This window comes from Setaria viridis, chromosome 7, assembly GCF_005286985.2.
Source record: "Setaria viridis chromosome 7, Setaria_viridis_v4.0, whole genome shotgun sequence".
Classification (NCBI taxonomy): Eukaryota; Viridiplantae; Streptophyta; class Magnoliopsida; order Poales; family Poaceae; genus Setaria; species Setaria viridis.
In genome coordinates, this window is record NC_048269.2 from 2,456,348 (window position 1) to 2,479,128 (window position 22,781).

At 45.9% G+C, this 22,781-nt stretch overlaps 1 protein-coding gene and 1 long non-coding RNA gene across 4 annotated transcripts; one reads left to right on the forward strand and one right to left on the reverse strand.

Annotated features, from left to right (window-relative positions):
* Nucleotides 1–346: 346 nt before the first annotated feature.
* Nucleotides 347–2,775, reverse strand: LOC117863692 (uncharacterized). The gene is made up of 2 exons (XR_011898740.1): nucleotides 2,600–2,775; nucleotides 347–1,734 (listed from the first exon to the last, which is right to left on the reverse strand). It is a non-coding gene; the product is annotated as an uncharacterized lncRNA (long non-coding RNA).
* Nucleotides 2,776–15,439: 12,664 nt separating this feature from the next.
* LOC117863180 (uncharacterized) lies at nucleotides 15,440–21,573 on the forward strand. Of its 3 annotated transcripts, none has more exons than XM_034746788.2 (11): nucleotides 15,440–15,591; nucleotides 16,674–16,782; nucleotides 17,027–17,870; nucleotides 17,987–18,039; nucleotides 18,326–18,403; nucleotides 18,511–18,803; nucleotides 19,083–19,905; nucleotides 19,984–20,268; nucleotides 20,417–20,608; nucleotides 20,695–20,786; nucleotides 20,874–21,573. In XM_034746788.2, the coding sequence occupies exons 1-11, from the start codon at nucleotides 15,506–15,508 to the stop codon at nucleotides 21,082–21,084; spliced, it is 3,066 nt and encodes a 1,021-aa protein (XP_034602679.1). In that variant the 5' UTR covers nucleotides 15,440–15,505; the 3' UTR covers nucleotides 21,085–21,573. The 3 variants fall into 3 exon arrangements, with proteins under 3 accessions (XP_034602679.1, XP_034602680.1, XP_034602681.1); XM_034746789.2 differs by having other exon boundaries at nucleotides 20,889–21,573; XM_034746790.2 differs by having other exon boundaries at nucleotides 17,027–17,849.
* The last annotated feature ends 1,208 nt before the right edge of the window (nucleotides 21,574–22,781 follow it).

The following is a 22,781-nucleotide window of genomic DNA, read 5'->3' on the forward strand; positions in this document are numbered from 1 at the left end:
AAAATAACCAATAGCTAATAGCCACCTTAAATAACCCAAAAATTCCCCTAGGGCTTCTCGTACTAAGTTCATCCTTAACGATCGTACGAAATTTTCAAACTAATTTCTTGCAAGTTTTATTTTAGAAAAGGTATTTAAAGTCTGTTGTTTTCTCTGTCATGCTTTCAAGCTCTGGTACCAGCTGTGGCGGAACCACCTAAATTAACTTGGCTAAAGCACACTTAAGTCGCCTAAACGCGATCATGTACTTTAAACAAGTCAACTTGGTCGTCCGTCGGATTTCCTCCGATAAAACCACGTAACGCAGGATCGAAAGGCAAAACTCACACGATGGTGAGTGGTTACAGAGATTACAACAGTCCACCCAGATTAAACAAAGTGCATCGATTTATTACAACATAAAGTTCAGAAATTCAAACATAGTTTGTAGAGTGTTCAAGCAGCGGAAATAAAACGCACGGAAACTAAACGTCGATGCACGATATCATGAAGAAGCCGATCATGACATCACTGACCCCTGTCCTCGCCGTCCGAGGAGGGATCCCACTCGACCGTCCAACCCGGAGGGAGCTGGGTAGACCAAGCAGAACTAGCAGCGAACTCAGAAACATCATCCTCACCTGAAAAGAGGTGCCACAAACAAGGCTGAGCAACTATGCTCAACAAGACTTAACCGACCTGTGGTACTAATCCACTAACACCTAGACATGTAAGCTTTTTGGCTCTGGGTTTTGTTTTGCCAAAAGCGACTAGTGTAGGTCCTTACTTTCAACATTTTAGCCACCAGTTCTACTGTTGTTTATCATTCTAAGTTTAGCAACTATACTAAATAAGCATAGTTTTCCAAGCAATTAATAACAAGTAACAATATTATATCATCATCATCTTTCATTCTTACTCAGTGTAGCATAGCGATCAAGTAGTCCCACACTGTGAGAGGCAGACGAATCGATTCGAATTTATTAACCATGCATGGCGAACCTAATCCCACGACATCCGCGCACCACGAAGGGTTGCTTCACTTGTCAGCCGTCCCCATCGATCCCTAGGTACGTGTCAGGTCCAAACTTCCTTTGGCATGCAATGCTCCACAGTCCCGGTCTCTACCGTACTATGACCGCCATTGCACCCACATGATGCACCATGGGAACGACGTTCCAAGGACAGCAGGGGTATAAGCCACGTCCCAGTTCAATCAGGTACTAGGCTTCCCCATCCCATACTAGGTATGAGATTAGTACTTTCAAACACTTGATCACGAACACCATCACCTTTCGACCTTAGTCCAATTTCAAGTAGACAGACGGGGCAAACCACCGAGTACCAACATAAGCCCAGCCCCGTCCATCATCCTTATAGTTGCAATGAAAAGAAAATCATTCAACTCCTATAACTCGCGAGTGACAGGAAATCACTCGACTTTTACCGAGTCCTATTTAGCATTGCAACTACTCGACTTCTTATACTAGTGTTCAGATCAAGGGGCACTATATTCATGCATCTATGGTTTCAATCAATTCCTATAAACGTAAATGCATAATCAAAACAACCAATATATTGCAAGTATTTAAACATAGGAATTTATGATCCGGGGCTTGCCTTCACACTCGGAGTTAGCGAACTGGTCCTCGGCTTGCTCTAGCACGGGCTCGACTTCGGCGTGGTGTAGATCCGCTACAGCTTCCTCTTCGGGCGTCGGGTGCAGCTCGTATGTACCGTCGGCGATGTTAACTTCTACATGAAATGCAGGTGCAAATGATTCAACATGCAAAACCAAGAGTCTGAAAGGCATTTCATATATTATTCCTTTTTATCTTTCTCTAAAAAGGAAAGAGGTTTTCATTAACTTTCAAACCAAGTCTCATAATTTTCCTGTGAACTACACCTCATTCCTGAATTATTCCAAGTGGTTTCATATTTTTATCATCTCTGGATTTATCATTATGCAAAAAGAAAAATCTACCCATAGATTTCAATTAATAAACTAAAACAGTAACTTAAATGTCTAAGCTAGGCTCTAAACCATTTTTCTAAGCTTTTATTCTCTGAAACAAACACTTGAGAGTTGGATTTACCTTTTTAGCATTTTTCTGTGATTTGCTATGATTTAAACTAGCTTAAACAAGGATTAAATCATATAACATTAATTATAACAGAGACATGTGTAAACTTATTTTTATACGAAACTACACAGAATATTGAGTCTAACAAAATTTATCTTGCATTTTTAGCATTTTTCTACACTTTTCTATGCCTTTTTAAACTTTCAGCCTTTTTAGATCTAGAAAAAAAAAAGAAAACCGAGGCAATCTTCAAATCTAGCCCTCCAGTCTATGGGTTAAATGCGTAGGGGCCCCTGGATCTTGCGCCTACACCCCTGGACAAAAACCCACCTCAAACATAAATCCCACGATTTTCCCCATAACCCCCTGACTTTCTTTCTTCTTCCCCACATAGATCCCTCACGTACAAAAGCACAGCAACATTCCGGCACAAAACATGGCGCTGGAACTTGGGGGCCGGCCGCGACAGAGGGAAAGGAAGAGCACACGGCAGGGGGAAGAGGAGAGGGGCGGCGCCTTGGGCCAGGAGTGCTCACCAGCGACGCTGCGATGAGGAGGGACGGCGTGCAGCAGTTCTCACGGCACAGGAAGGGGGCGGATGGGGGCTCGTGTGGAGGGGGCTGCTCGGCAAGGGAGGGAGCCTGGGAAGGGGCAAAATGGAAGCGGGACGACGAGGAGGCGCCGTGGCTGCAAGGAATCGACCGGAGACTCGCTCACGGTGGTGGATTTCGCTGGCAAAGTTTGAGCGTGGCGAGGTGCTGCGAGAGTGGGGAGGGGAGTACGGTGGGGCGGGCGAGCTATTTATAGCCGCGACGAGCTCGTGGGGCTGGCCGGTGGGTCGGAGGGGCGCTGGTACGCTGCTGCGGGGTGGACCGGCCACGGCGGGCACCATTGGCGGATAGGGGAGGCGACTTGGCGGGCGTGCTTGCAGGCGGGCGCCGCAGGCGAAGCAGGCGTGCACGGGTGAACGGCTCCATCAGGGCGCTGCAGGCGAGGCCGAGGAGCTGTGGCGTCTTGTCTCGGGCGTGCGTTGGCGGGCACGGCGGCGGTGGCGTGCCAGAGCGTCGCAGGGCGCGTGCGGATAGAGCAGCGGCAGGGGGCAACTCGACGGGGCAGCGACGAGGAGCACGTGCCACGGGGCGGCCGGTGAGGGGAGCGCGGCGCACGCGTGCTCGGCGTGAGCTCTGGTGCGGGATTTGCGGGATCGGACGATAGGGCAATCTTCGAGCGCGATCTTCTCCAGATTTTTGAACTGCACAACCCCTACTCCCTTTACAAAAGTTGTAGGCCTAGGATCTAAGTTCAATTCTTGTAATTGTCTTGATTTCAAATTCGAAGCTGAATTGAAGATAAAACGCTTCAAAGTTTGGCAAAATCCGAAACTTTCAGACTTGAACACTTACATCCATTTTTGACAGTGTTGACCATTTTAGCTGCGTTTGACCTCATTTTTGAAAACCTTCTGTGCAGATTTTGGCCTATGCTCAAAAATCAAAGTTGTTAAGGACTCGTAGCACTAAAACTTTCATAAAAGGTTTGTCATGAGCATACATTCAAAAATGTGAGAAAAAGGGCTCCAAAGTTCTGACTTTATTTGATCTGCACCTTTCGGCCCAGATTTGTAATTCGATATTTTGACCCTTTTCCGATCAGTTTCAAGCAAAACGCTAATTACAAAAGTTGTTAGAATTTGTGAGTTATACAACTCTTAGTTAGGCACATTTTTAAGTTCTTAAGACAAAAATTGAGTTATGGCTTAAACACATGTTTAGCTCGTGAGGGGCAAAAGGGGTCATTTTACTTGGGTGCAAGGCTGTTCATTGGTTCCATTAAGCTCTAATGACTTCACTTAAGCTCAAAGAAGGTAAATTTTGGCTCATTTGCTACACGAGGAATAACAAAGAAAGTGGTTATCCAGGTGTAGCAGTAGTCGGCCATCTGTTGATGGGGTGGAATATAGTGGGAGGATAAATAATACTGGAGTCTGGAGTACGTGCAATAGATGGATGAAATGTTGTCAGCTGCAAATGTACTGTATATAGTTGACCGGCTATGCAACAAGGGTACATATTTTCTAATCCGGTGTATCTCGTGAAAAATGGAACCTGGACCAGCCTCTTGGAAATCTCTATTTGGTAGAGCGCCTTTGCTTCTTGATCTATGTGTTTTTCTTTTTAACATGCAGGATAGATGCATATCATTTAAAGAAGGAAAATGTATGAGAAACTCGTACAACAGCACACCACGCACACCAGTGGGCGGACCTAGAAATATCCTAGAGCCTGGGTGAACATAACAACAGATAAGAAGACCGTTATATACAACAAATAAAGTTGATATCATTAGTTTCTTCTCTTTGATTCAAAGAACTCTTTCTTCAAGTTTGATATAAAAAAGCTTACTCGCCTTGCTGTGATATTCCCCTTTTTTTAACATATACATATTCATAAAAAAGCGTACTAAATGATGATTTTAGTTGCAAACTATCAAAGAAGTATACCATTAACTCCATAGTTACTTCACCGAACAAATGTCTTGAACAATGAACATTGTTATAGAAGCCAAATGAATTTGGTACAATTCTTCTGAACATTAACTAGCTTAAAAGAATACATGTCAAGATCGAATGCTCGTATTTCTAATAGCGACATTTGACACGCTTCGGTTTGTTTTCTTAAAATCTTCACGTTTCTTAACACACTTGTTAAGAGCACTACCACTATGGGAAACAGTAAAATTGCCGAGTGTTTTTTATTCGCCGAGTGCATTATTTCGGGCACTCTGCAAAGGACGTGTTTGCCGAGTGTCAAACTGAAAACACTCGGCAAATATTACACACTCGGCATAAATCCTATTTGCCGAGTGTCAAACGAAAAACACTCGGCAAACTCGCAGCCGACACTTGGCAAATAATTGACACTCGACAACTCTTAACCACGTGACCGGCATGTGCGGCGTCCGTTAGAGGGTGTGCCGGACGTTAGTTCTTTGCCGAGTGTGTCCGCCGTCGACACTCGGCAAAGATTGACTATTTACCGAGTGTTTTCTAGGACACTCGGCAAACATGACTCTTTGCCGAGTGTTTTTTGCGACACTCGGCAAACATGAATATGTGCCGAGTGTTTTTTGCGACACTCAGCAAAACCGAAACAATTTTTCCCTCCTCCACCCTCCAAACTTTTTGCACTCCCCACGTATGACATTTGTCACTGCATGTTAGAAGGTGGTCAATTTCTTGACCTGTTTGCTATATTTAATGAATTAATTTCATTTAGAGTAATTTGTTGATTTAAGTCAAATTTGAACTGCAAGTGATTGGAATAATGGAATAATATGAGTGGAAAAATCATATTCATGTTAATGAGTCCGAATTGAGGTCTCATCCTGGAAATGAAAAGAAATTTTGAACATTTTGTTAAGAAAACACGACCACGAACGTGTGGTCGAATGATTTTTTAATTCTCAAAAATACAAACGAAGTTTGAAAATCACGAGATTTGCCAAGATGCTATGATTTCATATGTGGAGGCTGTGGTAAAAAATTGAGAAGGTTTCGCACAAATTTTTACATATGATGCTTAGAAATTGAAGCATCTCCAGAGAGGATTCGCAGAAGTTGGAAGGATCCGGTAAGATTTTGAGTCGAATCGATACTTGAATTTGGCATTGAGTTCAAAATTTTTTTATAGGCCATAGACAACATAAGTTCATGTCAAATTTTGGGAATTTTTCGGATCCGTTTGATAATTTTTATTTATTAATTGCAATTATATAAATTTAATAGATATAAATTCAATATGAGCTTGTTGACGCCAGATTTTGACACGTATGGGATCGGCATCAAGGGAGGAAAGGATTGGCCGATACGGTGGATTAAAAGGTTATGATTGGGAATCAGCCGATTGGTGCTACAGTTAGGAATCGGCCGATTAGCGCTACAGTATTTTGGCAGACGGAGTTGGTGGAGATCGGCCGGTTGGAAGGCTAGAGCGATTGGACCAGTATGGGCCTAAAGTGGGTCGAGAAAGAAGATAGAGAAAGATTGGCCCGCGGGAGTACAATAACCAACTCCGATACGAGTTGTGTTTGTAAATATTCATTTTTGTTTAAAATTAGAGATAGATCCTAGTCGGTTAAGAAATCAGTTGTAACAGGCTATAACTAGCCATCTTTAGAGATTTGTAAAAACACATCAATCAATACAACAATCTACTTTTTCCTCGTCAAGTCGGCGACTTCGCCAATACTTCTTTTTCTTTCACGAGTTCGTACGGGTTGGCAAGACTGCATCGACACGATCTCCGGCCGATTCTGTAAGTTCCGTCTATCGAGTAATATCTAAGCTTTAACTTCGGGCGCATCGCAATTGTTTCATTTAGATTTATTCACCAGTTATCGATATCTACTAGAATTATAGGTTTCATCTATTGTTCTAGTTTTATCACTAGTTATCCAGCTTGAGATTTGAACTGTCGGCTTTATTATCATTATTCTTGTTTATCATTATACAGCCGATTAGATCTATTTCAAGTGTTGCTTCGTAGCGTTGTTTAGTCTGCTCTAGTAGTTTCTTTACAATCGCTGCGTGATTATCGGCTGTTCTATAGCCGGTCATCTTCATAGCAAATCGGCCGATTCGCTGATACGCTTTTCGAGACAGATCGGAACTTTAGCCAATCGAAACCCCTGAAATTTGACACGTTTTTCTCCTTGTCAATCAACAGGTCAGATTGACTGGCACGCCGCGCAAACTGCATCAGGGCGATTACCCGAACAGGAGCTAAGCAGATTCTCCCGGGTCGTGTGTCCGACACTGAGGGTCAATCGGCTGACTTTTTAGCGCCAACACACTTTTGGCACGTTCGGTGGGGCCACTTCAACATCCAACATGTCAAAAGCTGCTGAAATCTCCGAAGACAATGTCATCGAGGTTACGGAGGCAGATCTCAAGGACGACCAGAAAGAAGAACTGGCAAGGTACATGGAAGACTACAAAAAGACTTACCTGCAATCTTTCAGTCGTACTAGAAGCGGGGAAGCCATCAAGAAAGCTCCTCTTCCAACTCCCCACCAGATCACCATCGCTGAGGATTCGGCCAAGATGTCCAACATAATCCAACAGTCTATCTACCAGGCCTTCATCGACCAATCCCCGGTGATGACCAACACGGTGTACAATGCCGTCATCACCTCCCTGGCCAACGGGGTATCTTAAGGATATCAGGGGCCAGCGTACGCCCCGCCCATTGTAACCCTAGTCAGGAGCTTACCGGGCACATCTCACTCGGCTCCTCAGCTGATGCCGACACAACATGGAGGACACAACACTTCACTGCCTTCAATGCATCTAGGATACAACGGTGCGCCATGCTTTCAATCACAAGCACCGCCTCAGCCTGCTCAGATTTCCTCCGTGCAATCATTGCCCTCAAACTCAGTGCCTTGGGGGGGCACCGGCAACGACGGCTGTTCTAGATCAATCGGCCGGTTATGGAGGCTCTCCGATCCAGACACCTTTCCAATCAGCCATCCGGCCAACGGTCCCACAATATCAACCGGCCACGTCAGAGATCGGCAGGGGGGCAGATGCTGCAGAAACACTCAGAAGTGCAGCGCCGATGATGCTGTATGATGGGACAGCTGATTCGCTACGCCACCAACTGTCAACCGCTCAGCCGGTCACGTTACCGCAGAATCCGCCACACGCTTTGATCCATCACCCGGTCATCCCGCCGCCAATCCACCAACATGTGCCGATTCCCCAACCAGTTGTTCATCAGCAGCAAGTGGATTGGACAGCAAGGATAGCGGAGGTAATTCAAGACCAATTCGGGTTGAAGCCGAAGGTACAAACCTACTCGTACAAAACGCCATACCCACTTGCCTACGATCTACTATTGTTTCCCCATCGGTACAAAGTTCCCGACTTCACCAAGTTTTCAGGGCTGGATGACACCTCAACTATGGAGCACGTAAACAGATTCATCATCCAATGCAAGGAGGCAGCTACACAGGATGCTCTGCGGGTACGTCTGTTCTCATCGTCCCTATCCGGGTCGGCTTTCCAGTGGTTCACTAAGCTACCGCCCAATTCCATCGTTACTTGGGCCGACCTGGAGAAGCAGTTCCACAAATACTTCTATGTGGGAGTCCACGAGATGAAGCTCTCAGATTTGACCAGCCTCAGGCAGAGGAGTGACGAGCCAGTGACCAATTATGTGCAGAGGTTCAGAGAGGTCAGAAACAAATGCTACACCCTAGTCCTAACCGACGGGCAGCTGGCCAATATCGCCTTTCAAGGTCTCCTACCACACATCAAAGAGAAGTACGCTTCCCAGGAGTTTGAGAGCCTGAGTCAGATCGTTCACCGATTGGCCAGTCAAGAAGTACAAACGACGGGGTACATGACCGGCACGGTACAAGTCGCCCTTAGAACAAAAAGTACCAACACATTTATTGACCACGTTTTTTTCTTAATCTCCCTCTCGATCCAACCTAATTCTATCAAGAGGTGGATGCTCTTTTCCTCCAGGTCCTCCATCGCGGCTTCAACCTCGATTTGACGAGGAAGGGGGTGGCTCCTGTCAAGAGGTGGTTGGGACGTTCCTGCTGCGGTATCTTCAAGGGCGACTGGGCGAGGGAGTGGATGACTCCTTTCAGTTGGCGGCCGCCTGGAGCAGTTGGCGTCGATATGGTCCCAGATCTTCTGGACTTCAGCGGGAATATGATCCCTGAGTTCTTCGCGATGAGCCCTGATCAGATCTTTGTCCGCCTGCGATAACGGTTCATCGGAGTGCATGATCTCAATCGCCCGTTCCAGGTTAGGACTAAGGCGTCTCGGCTGAAAAATCATCAAACAACTGCTCATAGACAGATTGATCAAAATGTTAGACGGTGGAACGGAGGACGGAGGAAGATTTCGTACCTGGTTAACGGAGAAGGAAGAGAAGGAAGAAGACGAAGAAGACATCTTAACGTCTAGTCTGGAGGTATGGGAATCAAGTCGCTGGAGGGAAAGAGGATGGGCGATGTGAATGCCTTTAGAAATGATACGGAGTCTCATATTTATAGAAGGAAAAGGATGAGAGATTGGTAAAACGCATCCCATCGGAGTAAAAAGGGTAATAAATGAAAGGCTGCCACAAAGGACGGTTCAGATTTGAATCCACACATCAACGGCCGAAGGACTTTTTACAGAGCATTCAATGCTTTTACAGTTTACCCGAGAAGGGCATTGATAGCTGCAATCACTCGCTGCCTAACCTGATCGGCCAAATCTAAGGTCCGCTGATCGTCATCCGCCGATCCGGGGACTTCTGGCATATGGCGATGGAGTTTGATTGCTTCATGGGCCAGGCTCTGCCTCTCTTGTTTCAACTCGGCAATGACAAAGGGGAGATCTTGGAGTCGTTTCTCTTCAACAGTAATGGCATTAGTCACCTGCTCCATCTCCTTGGAAAGTTCTGCCCTTCGACGTTTGAGGCGATCTATGGCACCAACGATGTCTAGGCGAGAGCTTTCAAGGAAGTTAATTCGTTGATGCACTTCTTGAGCCCGATGCTTATAGGAGTCCTCCTCTTCACGAGCCTTCGCTAACTTGGCACGATCAGCCATGTGGCGTAAAGCCCTGAACACCGGAATCCGCATTGACTCGATGTATGCGGCGGGTGCCAGAGCTTCCTTTGCCTCTTCGAGAACTCGGTCTTTGATATCGCTGAAGAGCTGCCGAATCGACAAGGCGTCTTCCACTAATCGGCCGATATCATCTTGGAGGAGGATCCGTATGCTCTCAAGCTTGGCGCGGACATCGTCGGGGATTGAGCTCAGTGTGACTTGATGGGAAGCAACCTCCTCATCGTCAGAAAGTGCAACCACGAAAGAGAAGAGACTGTTGCTGGGGGTATCTTGTTCCTGCGAAAGAATAAAAAATAATAAATACAGATTAGCCGACGGTAATGGGAAATCGGCCGATTCGGGTAACAAGTCTCTTACCTCTTTGAGGCGGATTTCTTCTACTTGCGCCGGCAGGAGTGCTACCCTCGGCTCGGGAACTGGCGCGACCGGTTCATCAGAGGAGGAAGATTCGACGATTATTGGTGCCCTGCTCGGGCCGGCCTCCTGGAAAGGTACGAGAAGCGGATTTTTATAAGTGTGATACAAATGATTAAGTCTGACGGCATATGATGACTGCCATACCTCTGCGAGTCGCCTGGCCGATGGCCGTTGGAATGGCATAATCGATGTGTCCAGGTAGCCTGCATCAAAATCAGTTAAGTTTTTGGTATCAAAAAATTGAGTTAAAAGATTCTCTACCTCGGTGGGAGGAATTACTGCTCCGATTTCTGCTTGGGGTATGGCTGATTGCTGTGGAGATTGCACTGGGGCGATTTGCGCGGCCTGACAGAAAGAAGAAGTTAATATCGACAGAATACTTAGAAGGATGTGAAGTATGCGAAGTTACCTGAACAGCTTCTACTAGCAGTGATGCAGCAGCCGCTCCAGCTTCTGTAGCAGCTTGGGGGTCAACTTCTTCAATGATCGGAAGAATCGGCACAGCTAGAGATTCAGCCGATGCCGTCGCCGACTGATCGGCCGATTCCGTGCGGGCGCACACTCGGCGGCTCGTCTTCTTTAAGGTTTTCTTCGGTGCCTGTTTCGATCGGCTGGTGGTGATGTCATCAATAGTTGGGGCATGATTGTAACGACCCTGGTTAATTAGCTGAGTTAACCTTAATCCGAGTCCCTAATCCTGCTGACTCAGCTCTTGCTGAGCATGAGCGCTCAAAGTCCGGTTCTCAGCCCTGACCCCTGAGAACCCAACTAAAACCACCGGATCCTTCTAAGTCCCCAAAGGGAGTGTTCCTTTCAATCTTGGAGCTATGGAACAACCGAGACTGATTGGTGGACCTGCAATCTCTTCCCCCGGTTCTCTCGAGGTAGACACGCCTGAGCAGCATGCGCCCGCTTCAGAGCTTCCCCGCCGCGTGGCTTGATCTCTCCGACGCCCGCCGCTTTGCCCAGTCGCCGGCCGTGACAGGATGGATCAGCGCACCCTCCTCCCTAATCGCAGCGGAAGCCCCCTGCAACCCTTTCTGCCTCGCCTCGTCTCGCTCGCACCCTCGTCGGCTGCGCCAAGGTGCCCCATCGCCGTCGTGGCAGAGTTTTGCTGCTGCTGCGTCAGACCACCTCACAACCCGCGCCCATCATCTCGCCCAGATCCCCGGCTGCAAGCCCCGATGACCTCCGGCTTTTCCGCCTCTCCACAGTCGCGCTGCCCACGAACTTGCTCCATGAAGATTCCGCTCTCGCCAACCACGACTCCGGTCGCGATAGCTCCTTTTTCCTTCTTGCGAGTACTATGCCCCGGCAAGCTGCTGTTTCACGCTCGCCCGCGCCACCGCTCATCCTGTCACTTCGCCTGTTGCAACCTCGCTTATAGTGCCTTCCTTCCAGTCACACACCCGTCAAGTCGCCGCCTACAATCCGCCGCTTGACGCGACGAGACCACGCCTACCTTCACCAAATCTAAATCCCGGCAAAACCGCGCCTGCGCCGCCTTGTCTCCAGTGCCCAATGGCTGAAGACCCTGTCTCCGAAGCTCTGTTCTGCCGTCCATCGCCGCTCAATCGCCGCCATGGCAGCGCACTCCACCCTTTTCTTCCCGATCTTCGTGCTGCCCAAACTCTCTCTCTTCCACGCAGCTATAAAAAGAAGTACCGGAGTCCCACCGGAGTTTCCTTCGCCATTGCTGTTTCACCGCCCCTACTCTGAGCGCACTTGAGCCCTGCTACTTGAACTCTTGAGAGTTCCCCTCTCCGCTCAAACCTGCTCCTCCCCAACCTACCAGCCGTCCGCTCCTCCGCGCTGTGCCAGAGCTTTCTTGTTGCCCACAAGAAGCACCGCCGCCGCTGGAGCACCGTCAAACCTCGCTGTCGCCCAAGCCTTAGTGCTTTAGTCTTTCCACCCAAGTCTGTTCCTTCCCGACCCCAGAGCTTCACCAGTAGACCTGAAGGTAAGCTGCCGACCCTTTCTGGTTCGCCTGACACCTTTTCCGTCTCGCCCGACCTTATCTGTTCGCCAACCCCTATCCGCCTCGCCCAAGGGCTCAGCTGTATCTTTTTCCTTGACCCGAAGGTATCTGTGTAAATTTTTGGGGACTTATCTGTGTTAAGTCTGAGTACCCCGGCACAGTTATTCCTTAAGTTTGAGGGTCAGATCATAAGTTTATCCCCATCCGACCCTTTTATCCTGTCTCCACCAACTGGAGTTGAACTTTCCCCACTTTTCCTGTAGCTTTGCTACAAGTGTCTGAGCTTAAACTTGCAAGTATTGTTGAAATAACCGTCTAAGCGCTAACTCCCGCATTTTGCATTCGTGTAGAGTTACATCTCGCCGACGGCACCTACGAGCTACATCCGGCACCTGAAGACAGACCGGTAGCTGAGCTGCCAATCCCAGAAGTCGAAGCAGCCCCCGCTGAAGACCAGTTCCCTTCCACCCCGCTTGAAGGCAAGCCCCAGAGCATGAACCCAACTTTCTAAACTTGCACATGCCTTCCTTCTTATGAATGTGCATTTACGTATATGAGTTGTTTGCAACCCTGGATGCATGACATAGTTCCTTTGATCTGAACACTAGTCTGTTGGGTCGAGTAGTTGCAATGCTTAAATAGGAATCGGTAAAAGCCGAGTGATTTCCTGTCACTCGCGAGTTATAGGAGTTGGTTGTTTTCCTTCTGTTACAACTATAAGGACGATGGACGGGGCAGGGTTTTGGTTAACTCTTTTGGTGGTCGGCTGATCGCCCTGTCTGTTTATTGAACCTGTTAAGGCCTGACAGTGATGGTGTTCGTGATCAAGTGTTTGAAAGTACTAATCTCATACCCAGTATGGGATGGGGAAGCCTAGTACCTGATTGACCCTGGACGTGAGCGGTCGCTCCACTGTCCTTGGAACGAAGTTCCCCTGCGGCCGCACGTGGTGGCAAGTGTGGTCACAGAACGGCAGAGGCCGGGTCTGTGGAACCTTGCACCAAAGGAAGTGGACCCGACACGGGTTAGGGAATTGATGGGGAAGACCGACACAGGAAGCGACCCTCGGTGGTGCGCGGATGTCGTGAGGTTAGGTTCACCATGCATGGTTAAAGAACTCGAATCGATTCGTCTGCCTCTCACAGTTTGAGACTGCTTGATCGCAATGCTACACTGAGTAATGAAGGAGTCTGATGATGACATGGTCTTGATGATGAGCTTATATACATAAAGTTGGATCTATGCTTGCATAGTGTAAGTTGCCAACATAGACTGGTTAATGAACTTAGAATCTGAGCTAAAACTTGAAAGCAAGGACCTAACATAGTGCTTTTGGCAAACAAACCCCTCAGCCAAAGAGCCTTGCATGTCTAGAAGTGGTGGAGTAGTTCTTCCCACCGGTCGGTTAAGTCTTGTTGAGCTTAGAAGCTCAGTCTTGTTTGTGGCTTCTCTTTTCAGGTGAAGTTGCAACTTCAGAGCTTGTTGCTGGCACTTGGCCGTCCCAGCTCCCTCCAGGTTGGACGGTCGAGTGGGATCCTTCCTCGGATGGCGGGGAATGGGATCACTGATATCCTGGCTGGCCTCACCAGGGACATCCGACCCTGACGATTAGCTTCCGCCGTGCTTTTACCTTCTGTTGTTTTCTTTCAACCTTTGTAAAACTCTGATTTTAAATAGTGTGTAATGAATTGTTAAACCACTGGTGGATCTATTGTATTCTCTGGAACCACTCACCTTCATGTGGGTTATGCTAACTCGGTCCTGTCAAGTGGTTAAATCGGATGAAATCCGACAGCACATCGAGTTAACTCGATTAAGGCATGAGGATCGCGTGTTAAGCGACTTAACTGTGCTTTAGTTGAGTTAATCCGAGGTGTTCCGCCACAATGATAGCCGATGAGTGGGAATGGTGTATATGGGTAGCGATTCTCTATCGGCCTGCCACTCCGGCTGCGCGTTGGAGGAAGTCGACTCTCGGACTGTAAAAGAAAGTAAGAGTTAGCGGCAAAACTTGTAACATAAAAGAAAGTGATATTGAAAACGGCTGAGAAAGGAGCATGTACCGCTGCGTTTGGGTCGATGTTGTCGGGATCTACATCATTGCAGTATGTCATAGGGGATGCACAAAAGAGATGCTGCTTCCATTCTGCCCACCATAACTTAAATTGTTGGACAGCAAAGGGAGCCACTATCCAATTGATCAGGTCGATGGTATTGGAATCCGGCACCAAACTACATAGCCGATTATAGTCAGGACCCTTGGTGAGCTCGTCCCGGAATTTTGCACGGTTGGCGAAGTAAACTTGAATCGGCAGCTGACCAAGGCCGAATTGCCGTGCTGCAACTGATGGGTTGTAAAACTCATAAGTTGGGGTATCCTTCCCCGAGGAAAAGTTCGCCAGTAAGATCCCTAGCTTGATCAAGGCGTCCGTGAGATCATTGTCAAAGGTGTTGGACGTCGAATCATAATAGAAGGGGAGTTCAAAAAGTGGCTCTGTTCTCTGGTACGGGTACCAACTGGTAGTTTCTTCGCTAAAGCCGTTGTAAAAGCATCTGAAATACTCGGCTGTCTGAGTGGCGGTGAACTGGCAACAGGGGAAGGCTGAAGCTGCTTCGTCGAAAGAGGTGCAAAAAGAATGCAATATTACTACGGTTTTCTATTAGCATTAGGGCAATCTTGTAATTTCCGAAAACTTGTAAGGTATGGTGCTACCTTTAATGTAGAAACACAAAGCACCCAGAGGAAAAAAAAAGTCCGATTAGAGAATTCTGAGACGTTTTCTCCTCCTTTCTGTTGCATATCATTATTGCTCCAGTTGGCTCGTGTGTGGGTGGCTGTGACTTATTCGCAATACATGGCAAATCTCCTACTTGTCGCCTGCATTTATATCTCCTCGGTACGCATGAGCCAGAACAAATGCAGCTTTAGGTTTCGTGACGTGTAACTCAAAAAAAAAAACAGAAATTATGTACACGCAAGGTAGATTAGCATCGGCATATGCCAAATTGGATTCCGTGTACATCCACAAGATGCGACCGTTACTTCCGCATTCTGATTTCACTCAATGTACTTCCTCCATTACTAAATACAATTATTCTATTTTAAAAAAAATATGTTAGATTACTACCAACAATACCTTGCTCGTAGAAAATTCCTGAACCAAGCTCTCTATTGGGACATGAGCAGAATTTACTAGATCCGGGATGTGTGAAGTGCGATGGCAAAACGGCGTCCGTGGTGCTTGGAGCCGAAACCCGCGCGACCCGGTTCTGTGGGCCATCCACGGGTGTGCAGTCCAACCGCCGTCGTGGCACGGCGCTATAAATAGCCGCGCGTTCCCCACCTTGGCTTCCAAACGAAGCCTTCCCTTTCCAGTCTCCACTCCCTCGTCTGCTTCGCCTCCTCGCTGCGATGCAGGACGGCGCCGCCGCCGGGGGCATGCGTCCGTGGCGCCAGGACCTCGACTCGCTCCTGCGGCCCCGCGTGATCGACACGATGTACGTGCTCCGCTCTCGCTCGCTCGCTCGTGGCTCCCCTCCTCTCGCCGTTTCCGCCCTTAGATTTTTGTTTTTGTGGGGTTTTGGTTGGCTCGTCTGCTCGATGGAGCTAGGGTTTGGTCCGCCGCCGCCGCGTCGTCTTCTGTGTGTCCGCACGCGGGAGCCGGAGGGTTTGATGGCGCGCGGATAGTTGCTCACTTGCTCCCCTTCTCAAGCTGCTGGGGGACACGCCATCTTCAGATTGGGGATACACTCTATCGATCCACGCTGTCGCCATCTTGCGCTATTAATGATCGCGTCGGTTCGATTTGCTGCTCCGGATTTTTCCTTTTTCTAGAATCGATGCAATGGTTTCACTTATAGGACCTAGCTAGATTGGTTTCTTAGTACTGTACGTGACTATGTAGCTAGGGGCTAAGAGGATTGCGTACATGTTAAGTTTCCTTCTATATATATACTCCCAAAAAAAAGAAAAATTTCTTTTATATGTGTTCATGCATCACGTGTATAGATGCAGTGAACAATATGTGGCTTGGTTTCATGCGCATCACGCCGCCTCCAACGGGCAACGGTTAGAGATAGCTCTAGCTTTAAGACTACAGATGCCATATCTAAGAGATATCTCCAGTTTACTATCTATCTTCAAGGTTGTCGATCTCTTATTGCTTTTAATGGCCAATGACGACGCGTGCATGCTAATGCATAGAAAGTTGGCACTTTTGGATGAGGCCTCAGTCCTTCCGGTTTCATTCAGACTGTTAACTCCTTTATCAGGTATATATACTTATATAGTGGTGTAGTGATGTGTTGTTCAGGCATTTCGGTTTGGAAATTCCTGTTGTTCTTTCTAAAATCAGGATCTTCCAATGTTATGTCCCAATTTTTTTGTAATGTGTTGATCATTTTGGTTATCAATCTCTTTATGACTATTAACCAATTTATTGCTCATCAGTCAGATATTTTAAGTTCAGCATACTTTAGTAATACTCTAATGATTTGATCGTCTCACGTCCCATTTATATTTCTCCCAATTTTTTTTGAGACTGATATTTCTCCCAATTGTATGTGTTCAATTCAATCAGAGCGAGGAAATTGGCCCAAGTTTACCATGGACAGCTCGATTCTACCCAGGACCTCAACAGGGTTGCTGCCTCATTCGAAAACAAGGTATTCCATGAGGCTAACAGTAAGGTAATCAATTTGTCCCCTCTGGCAGATTATCATTTGCATCCCATCGTGTGCATTTCAGACTCATATCTTCTGTTTCTACCTATGCATTCATTTGTATATCAGTTCTTATAATTAACCAATGAATGCAAGGTAATATCTGACAGAAAAACAATGGCAGTAATACGTTTCCATCTTCTTGTTCCCATTTCATCTGTTCCAGTATCATATATGCTGGGAGTGTAATGTAGTTTCGTCCTTTTTCCAGGGAGATTATCTTAGGAGAATATCTGTCAGGTTGGTCAGTCTGAAGCAAAAGCAAAAACAAAAACTATTACAGCGTATTTCAGGACATCAACAACAGATACAAGCAGGTAGTGATACGCGGCAGATTAATGCAGTCCATGCAATCCATGGAGGTAATTCTTCAATTACTGCAATGCCCCAAGTGACATCGATGATGTCTACTCACGGAAGGCAATCTTCTCAGCTGCAAAGCCTGCCTATGACACCTCCAGGTTCGGGCTTAGTGCCAAACCAGCACGTGTCTTATCCTTTTGCACCAAATATGCACGTCAATGTTAAGCAAGAACAGCTAGAGGCTACAGGAAAGCCGGACCAGATTCTTAACTCGTGTCATGCATCGATAAGTCCGTTCGCATCAGGTGTGCAACTCAGTCAGCAGATGGTACAATCAGTAGCATCTCAAAATTTGAAGCAACTTGCCTTGCAAATGCAGCCCACGAACTTTTCAGGAGGCAACCCTATAAGCACTGCACATCAACAACGACAGCCTCTTGATCAATCCAATGTCCAGGAGCAGATGATGGCGAATCAGCAAGGTTTGGGGTTCAACCAACAGCAGGACAGGCTAAAATATCAAATACTGGTGGAGCAACAGGCCAATGTCACTACTACGAACAATAGTCATCCTGGAGCACAAAACAATCAACCTGGCATAACAGTTGGATTCCGGTCAACGTTGAAGATGCATGAACAAGAGGCACTCAATGAACATATCAAAATGGAACCTCAGCCTGTGTCCCTACTTCAGCCGCTGATCACCGTCAGTCAGCAAAACAGTTCGTTCTGTACGATCCCTCAAACTTTAGGTTCTGGCACCTGCTTTAATAGAGCAATTAATTGTGCATAACATGATGCTGGATCAATTCTTTCTATTTATTGGTTAACTCATCACAGATGTGAACATCTTGTTTATCATTTTCAGCAACTATGGGAAGAGCAGGAGAAGTTGATTGGAGAGAGGATATGTTTCAGCAGGTGAGAATACTCTTTTTGACATATCGTATATTCAGGCTGAGACAAGGATTTGCTCTAAGTGTGTATATTTCATAAACCCTTTAACCTGTCAGCCATGCCCATTTATTTTTATCAAGTATATATAATTCTGCCCCAGGAATTTATAATTATTGTGGTGTTATTGCTCACAGATCAAATCTGTACTTACAATTGCCATGTCTTTTATATATAAGCATTACTATACTGTGTTGAATGCGAATAATCCTGATATAATCATGTTGCACTAAACTGTTTACATGGATTTCAGATAAAGCCACTAAAAGATGCTCACCTTTCAGAGCTCACGGAACTGAATCAAGTGCTTCATGTTCCAAAACTTACAGAGGTCTTATATCGTTTTCCTATTAAAAATTTGTCACTTATGGATCTCCATCTATTGTTATTTTTAATGCACCTCCATCTCTCACATTCCTTTGATCCATCTCTGTACAGAAGCAGTTTGAGTCATTACCCAAAGACAAAGCTGGACAATACATATTTAGAGTAAATTTGAAGAAGAGAACGACACTGGTGCTGAATTTCTTACTGCTAGAAAAATGCAACATCCCTGACAACTACAGGGGGCAGTTTTCCATGTTTCTGAAGTCCATAAAGGATTTGGTAGGTTACTACAGGAGAAGTAAAAATCGAATGATGGATGCAAGAGATAAGCCTCAGATTTTTCATGGGCAGCCACAAATCATCAATCTTAGTGGTGACCAGGCTCCATCTGGTGGCGGTCCAAGGTTGGTATAAAATTCTACTCGCCTTTTAATAGTCTAAACTAACTGTTGTGAAACATTGTGTTCCTTATGATGTGTGACCATGACCCTGAATCAGAATGAATAAAGTAAAAATGATGTGTTGGGCAGATTTATACAGTACCTCCTCAATTTCATTAAACGTTTAACATTTATTTTTCAAAAATATTTTAGATTAGCAATTTCGTGAATGATTCAGCTGGCTTATTCATTATTTTCATAAGACAAATTAATGTAATACCTTTATGTTTTTCCATATTGTAGCCATCAAAAGCAGCAAGAGCAGCTCGTACATTCCCAGTTGAGGGAGAACATTATCAGTACAACATCAGCAGCTCAAGAAATGAATCACAACCACTTGTTCGGAGTAGCAAGATCTTGTTTCCCAGAGAAATCACGAGGATCATTGCAGTCTTTGCCAATCGATAAGCATCAGGACTGTTGCACACCAACACCATCAGCTATTAGCAAGTCAGGCGTTCTTAATGTTTCTTCACCTTCTGCTTCTCTGAAGTCCACAACCCCATCACCCGATGCTACACCAGGTGCTGCAAAAGCTGAAGCCTCATCTTCTGTTTCTGTAAAGTTCACATTGCCATCACCAGTTACCAGGTCAGGTGTTGTAAAAGTTTCCTCATCATATGCTTCGGTCAACTCAACTTTGCCATCAGCTATTACTGAGTCTGCTACTATACAAGCTGCTACACCATGTGCATCAGCAAATTCAGCATTGCCATCACCCTTTGCCAAGTCTGGTGTTATAGAAGCTACTTCATCCGTTACCAATTCAGGGTGTGCTCCATTTGCTTTGCCCTGTCCTTCAATGCACTCTACATCATCTGAGGACATTGAGAGTTTATATGCCTTGCTACTACAAGACAACTCAGACCCTTCTGGTGCACAGGCAGCTGTAGGAGGAACAGCAATAAAAGCAGTAAATGTTTCTAAACAGGTCACTACCACAAAACCAATCATGCAAGCTTCACCAATTCAGGCAGAGACAGCAGATCACCAAGCAGAGGATAACTTGCATCCTAGAAGTGAAATACCGGTGGCTAAGAAGCCCATTGATCGCCTGCTTGATGCAGTAAGCCTGACTGATTGATCATATTGTTGACAATTGATATTTCAAATTCTCTTACTTATTCTTTTGACTTGTCTTCAGGTGCGAACTTCATCACCATCAATGCTTTGCAGTGCAGCTAATTCTGTCTACTCAGTCCTCAACATGAATGATTATGTACCACCTAGGGAAATAGATGCATTTCAGTATTCGCAGCAGGGTGGATCTAACACAGTGAACAAAATGAAGCGTGTTTTCGAAAGTACATCATTATGTTCTGAATCAGCACCACTGGGCAGCATGGATGGAAGTTGCATGACATTTGATTGGACTATCTCGGAGGCTGAATACAGTGCAGAACGTGGTGCTAAGAGGCAGAAAGTACAGGTAGCATGAGTTTTCTTTCCCTTTGTTTAAACACATTATCTATTTTTTTCTGAAGCTGCTGATCAGGAGCTATCGATCCTTTTAACAATTAGAACATATTTCTATCAAAAACAGAGCAGTCTCACTTTTCTCAAACATTCCATCACAGAATGCTAAGGATACTCTGTTAGACGAGATAAACTCTGTGAACAACATGCTATTAGATACCTTTATCAGCATCGCCCAAGACAATGGAACAGATGGGATGGCTTCTGGCAATGGTGGGACACTGATCGAGCTCTTCTACACCGCCATATCACTAACGCCAGACCTTGCATCGCTCTTTGCAACATCTGGAATGGTACTCAGTCTACAGACTACTGCCTATTCAGTATTCACGACACATTGCATAAAGTTCTTTGGTATTGACGGACTTCATCCTTGCAGTCTATTGTCATGCCAGTGAAGGTCTTGGTCCCCGTAGATTATCCGAGAAGCTCTCCTGTGCTTGTCTGTGACCAGGGCGATGAGCAAATGAGGTGAGTTCAGGCAGCTCATTCCTACAAACTAATAGTAATCGTATGGTTAACATATTTTCTATCCGTTGTTGTCTTGTTGAGCTGCAGTTCGGTTGGCTGCAGGAAGAGGTTCAGTGAAATTTCTGGTGCGGCGGACGTGGCCTTCCGGCGCACCCTCTACGGACTCCAAGAGCCCATGTCGGTGGTGGACATGGCAAGGGCGTGGGATGCTTCCGTGCGGAGGTCCATCGTGGATTTTGCACAGCGGCACGGCGGGGGGATGTTCAGCTCCAGGTATGGTGAGTGGACTTGGTGCTGACGGTGCCTGGGAAATGGAGACAGCGTGTGCCGCTTGTTTTGTTGTATACAACGGAAACAAAGGAAGATCGGAAGTCGGACGACGCTTCGTCAGCGTTCCACCATTAGTAGATAAGACCGTGAGAAAATACCGTGCGGTGGAATGAAGGACCATGTTGACGTGCTGCGCCACGCGTCCGTCCGGAGGGATTCACTGCGTCGGACGTCTTGCACGGTAGAATTACCGGAGGAAGATATAACATGCTGGTCAGTTTAAGATTTGAATATCGGAACAGGTGCAAGAGAAGTACTTTTTTATGTACTTTTGTGAATCCATGCTTCTATAGATGGATGTATGTATATTGGTTTGTGAATCCAGTTATTTGTATTGGTAAGATATTTATAATTTTGACCGTTGGTGTATGTTAATAAATAATCAAGTAGACTGATGAAAGATACTCCCCCATTTTTTAAATATATGATATTAAAAATGGAGGGAGCATTGATTGCAGTAGATTTATTATATAACGAAAAGTATGTCTTATGATATTAAATTAAATACTCCTAATTTTCAATATGTTTTACGATATGCTATCTTCTTAATTTTAAATATCATGTTTTGATAGAAACGGCTATCAATGTTCCATTATCTAGACCTTGTCAGTGTTAAAACATTTATATTTACTTATGTAGGGAGTACTATTTTTTCTAAAGAGTAAATTTCACAAGCGTCTTTAAACTTATCGCAAGTTCTTCCGGTCCCGGTACTCTCAAAATGCCCCTGATCTTCCTTAAACTTATTCCGAGTTCTCATCCTAGTCTTTCAACTTGTCTCGAGCTCCCATACTTCTCTCGGTACTCTCAAAAGGGCATATAACAGTCCCTAAACTTGTCATGAGCTCTCATCCACTAAAAACTTTGAGTGGAATTATATTTGAACTTTGTTTAAAATCCTCATAAAATTTTGATCAATTTTCAATGGGACTCAAACTTGGTTTCAAATACTCACACCAAAACACTAGAATGCGCGGATCGCAATGAATCAACTCAAGGAGCACCCCTGTGCAAAATGGCTAGCCGAGTTTTGGAAATCGACTAGGTCGGTTTTCTCATACTCACTGTAAAAACCTACGAAGACTTACCAGAGATAGATCCTGTCGGGGTTGGCGCACCTAGAGTTGAATTCAGCAGGCCACCTACAATGTATTCGAATGGCGTAGTGACTCAACAAGAATAGCAACTATGGTTTGAAAATAAAGTAAAGGGACTAGTATTTTGATCGACTAGAGAACCTCAATCAGCTATAACCCTTCGTATTTAGAGGTTGGGGAGGTATTGCATGATCAAAGATCGTTTAGAAATCAAATCCTGCATGAATCTTCGATATTACTCGGATTAGGTTCAAAACCGGCTTGCCTCCTTTAGGACATCAGCCTAGCCGGTTTTTCCTGGAAGTGCCAATTTTGGTCATCAGTACGTTTTATGGAGGATAGAAGGGAGGGGACGGGCGCAATGGAAGAAGTGGCTCGCCAATTTATTTTGTGCTGAACCTACGATTTTGTGTACTAAGGAGAGAGAACGGATGGATGACGCTGGGATTAAAATGAGGAGAGGGGGTTGTTTACGTTTCGCTATATAGTAGTGCTCTTGGAAGATGCACAGACGTACAGCACAGCAGGAGTCTATGGCTGCCACGCGACGAAGCAAGAGGTCGCCAGG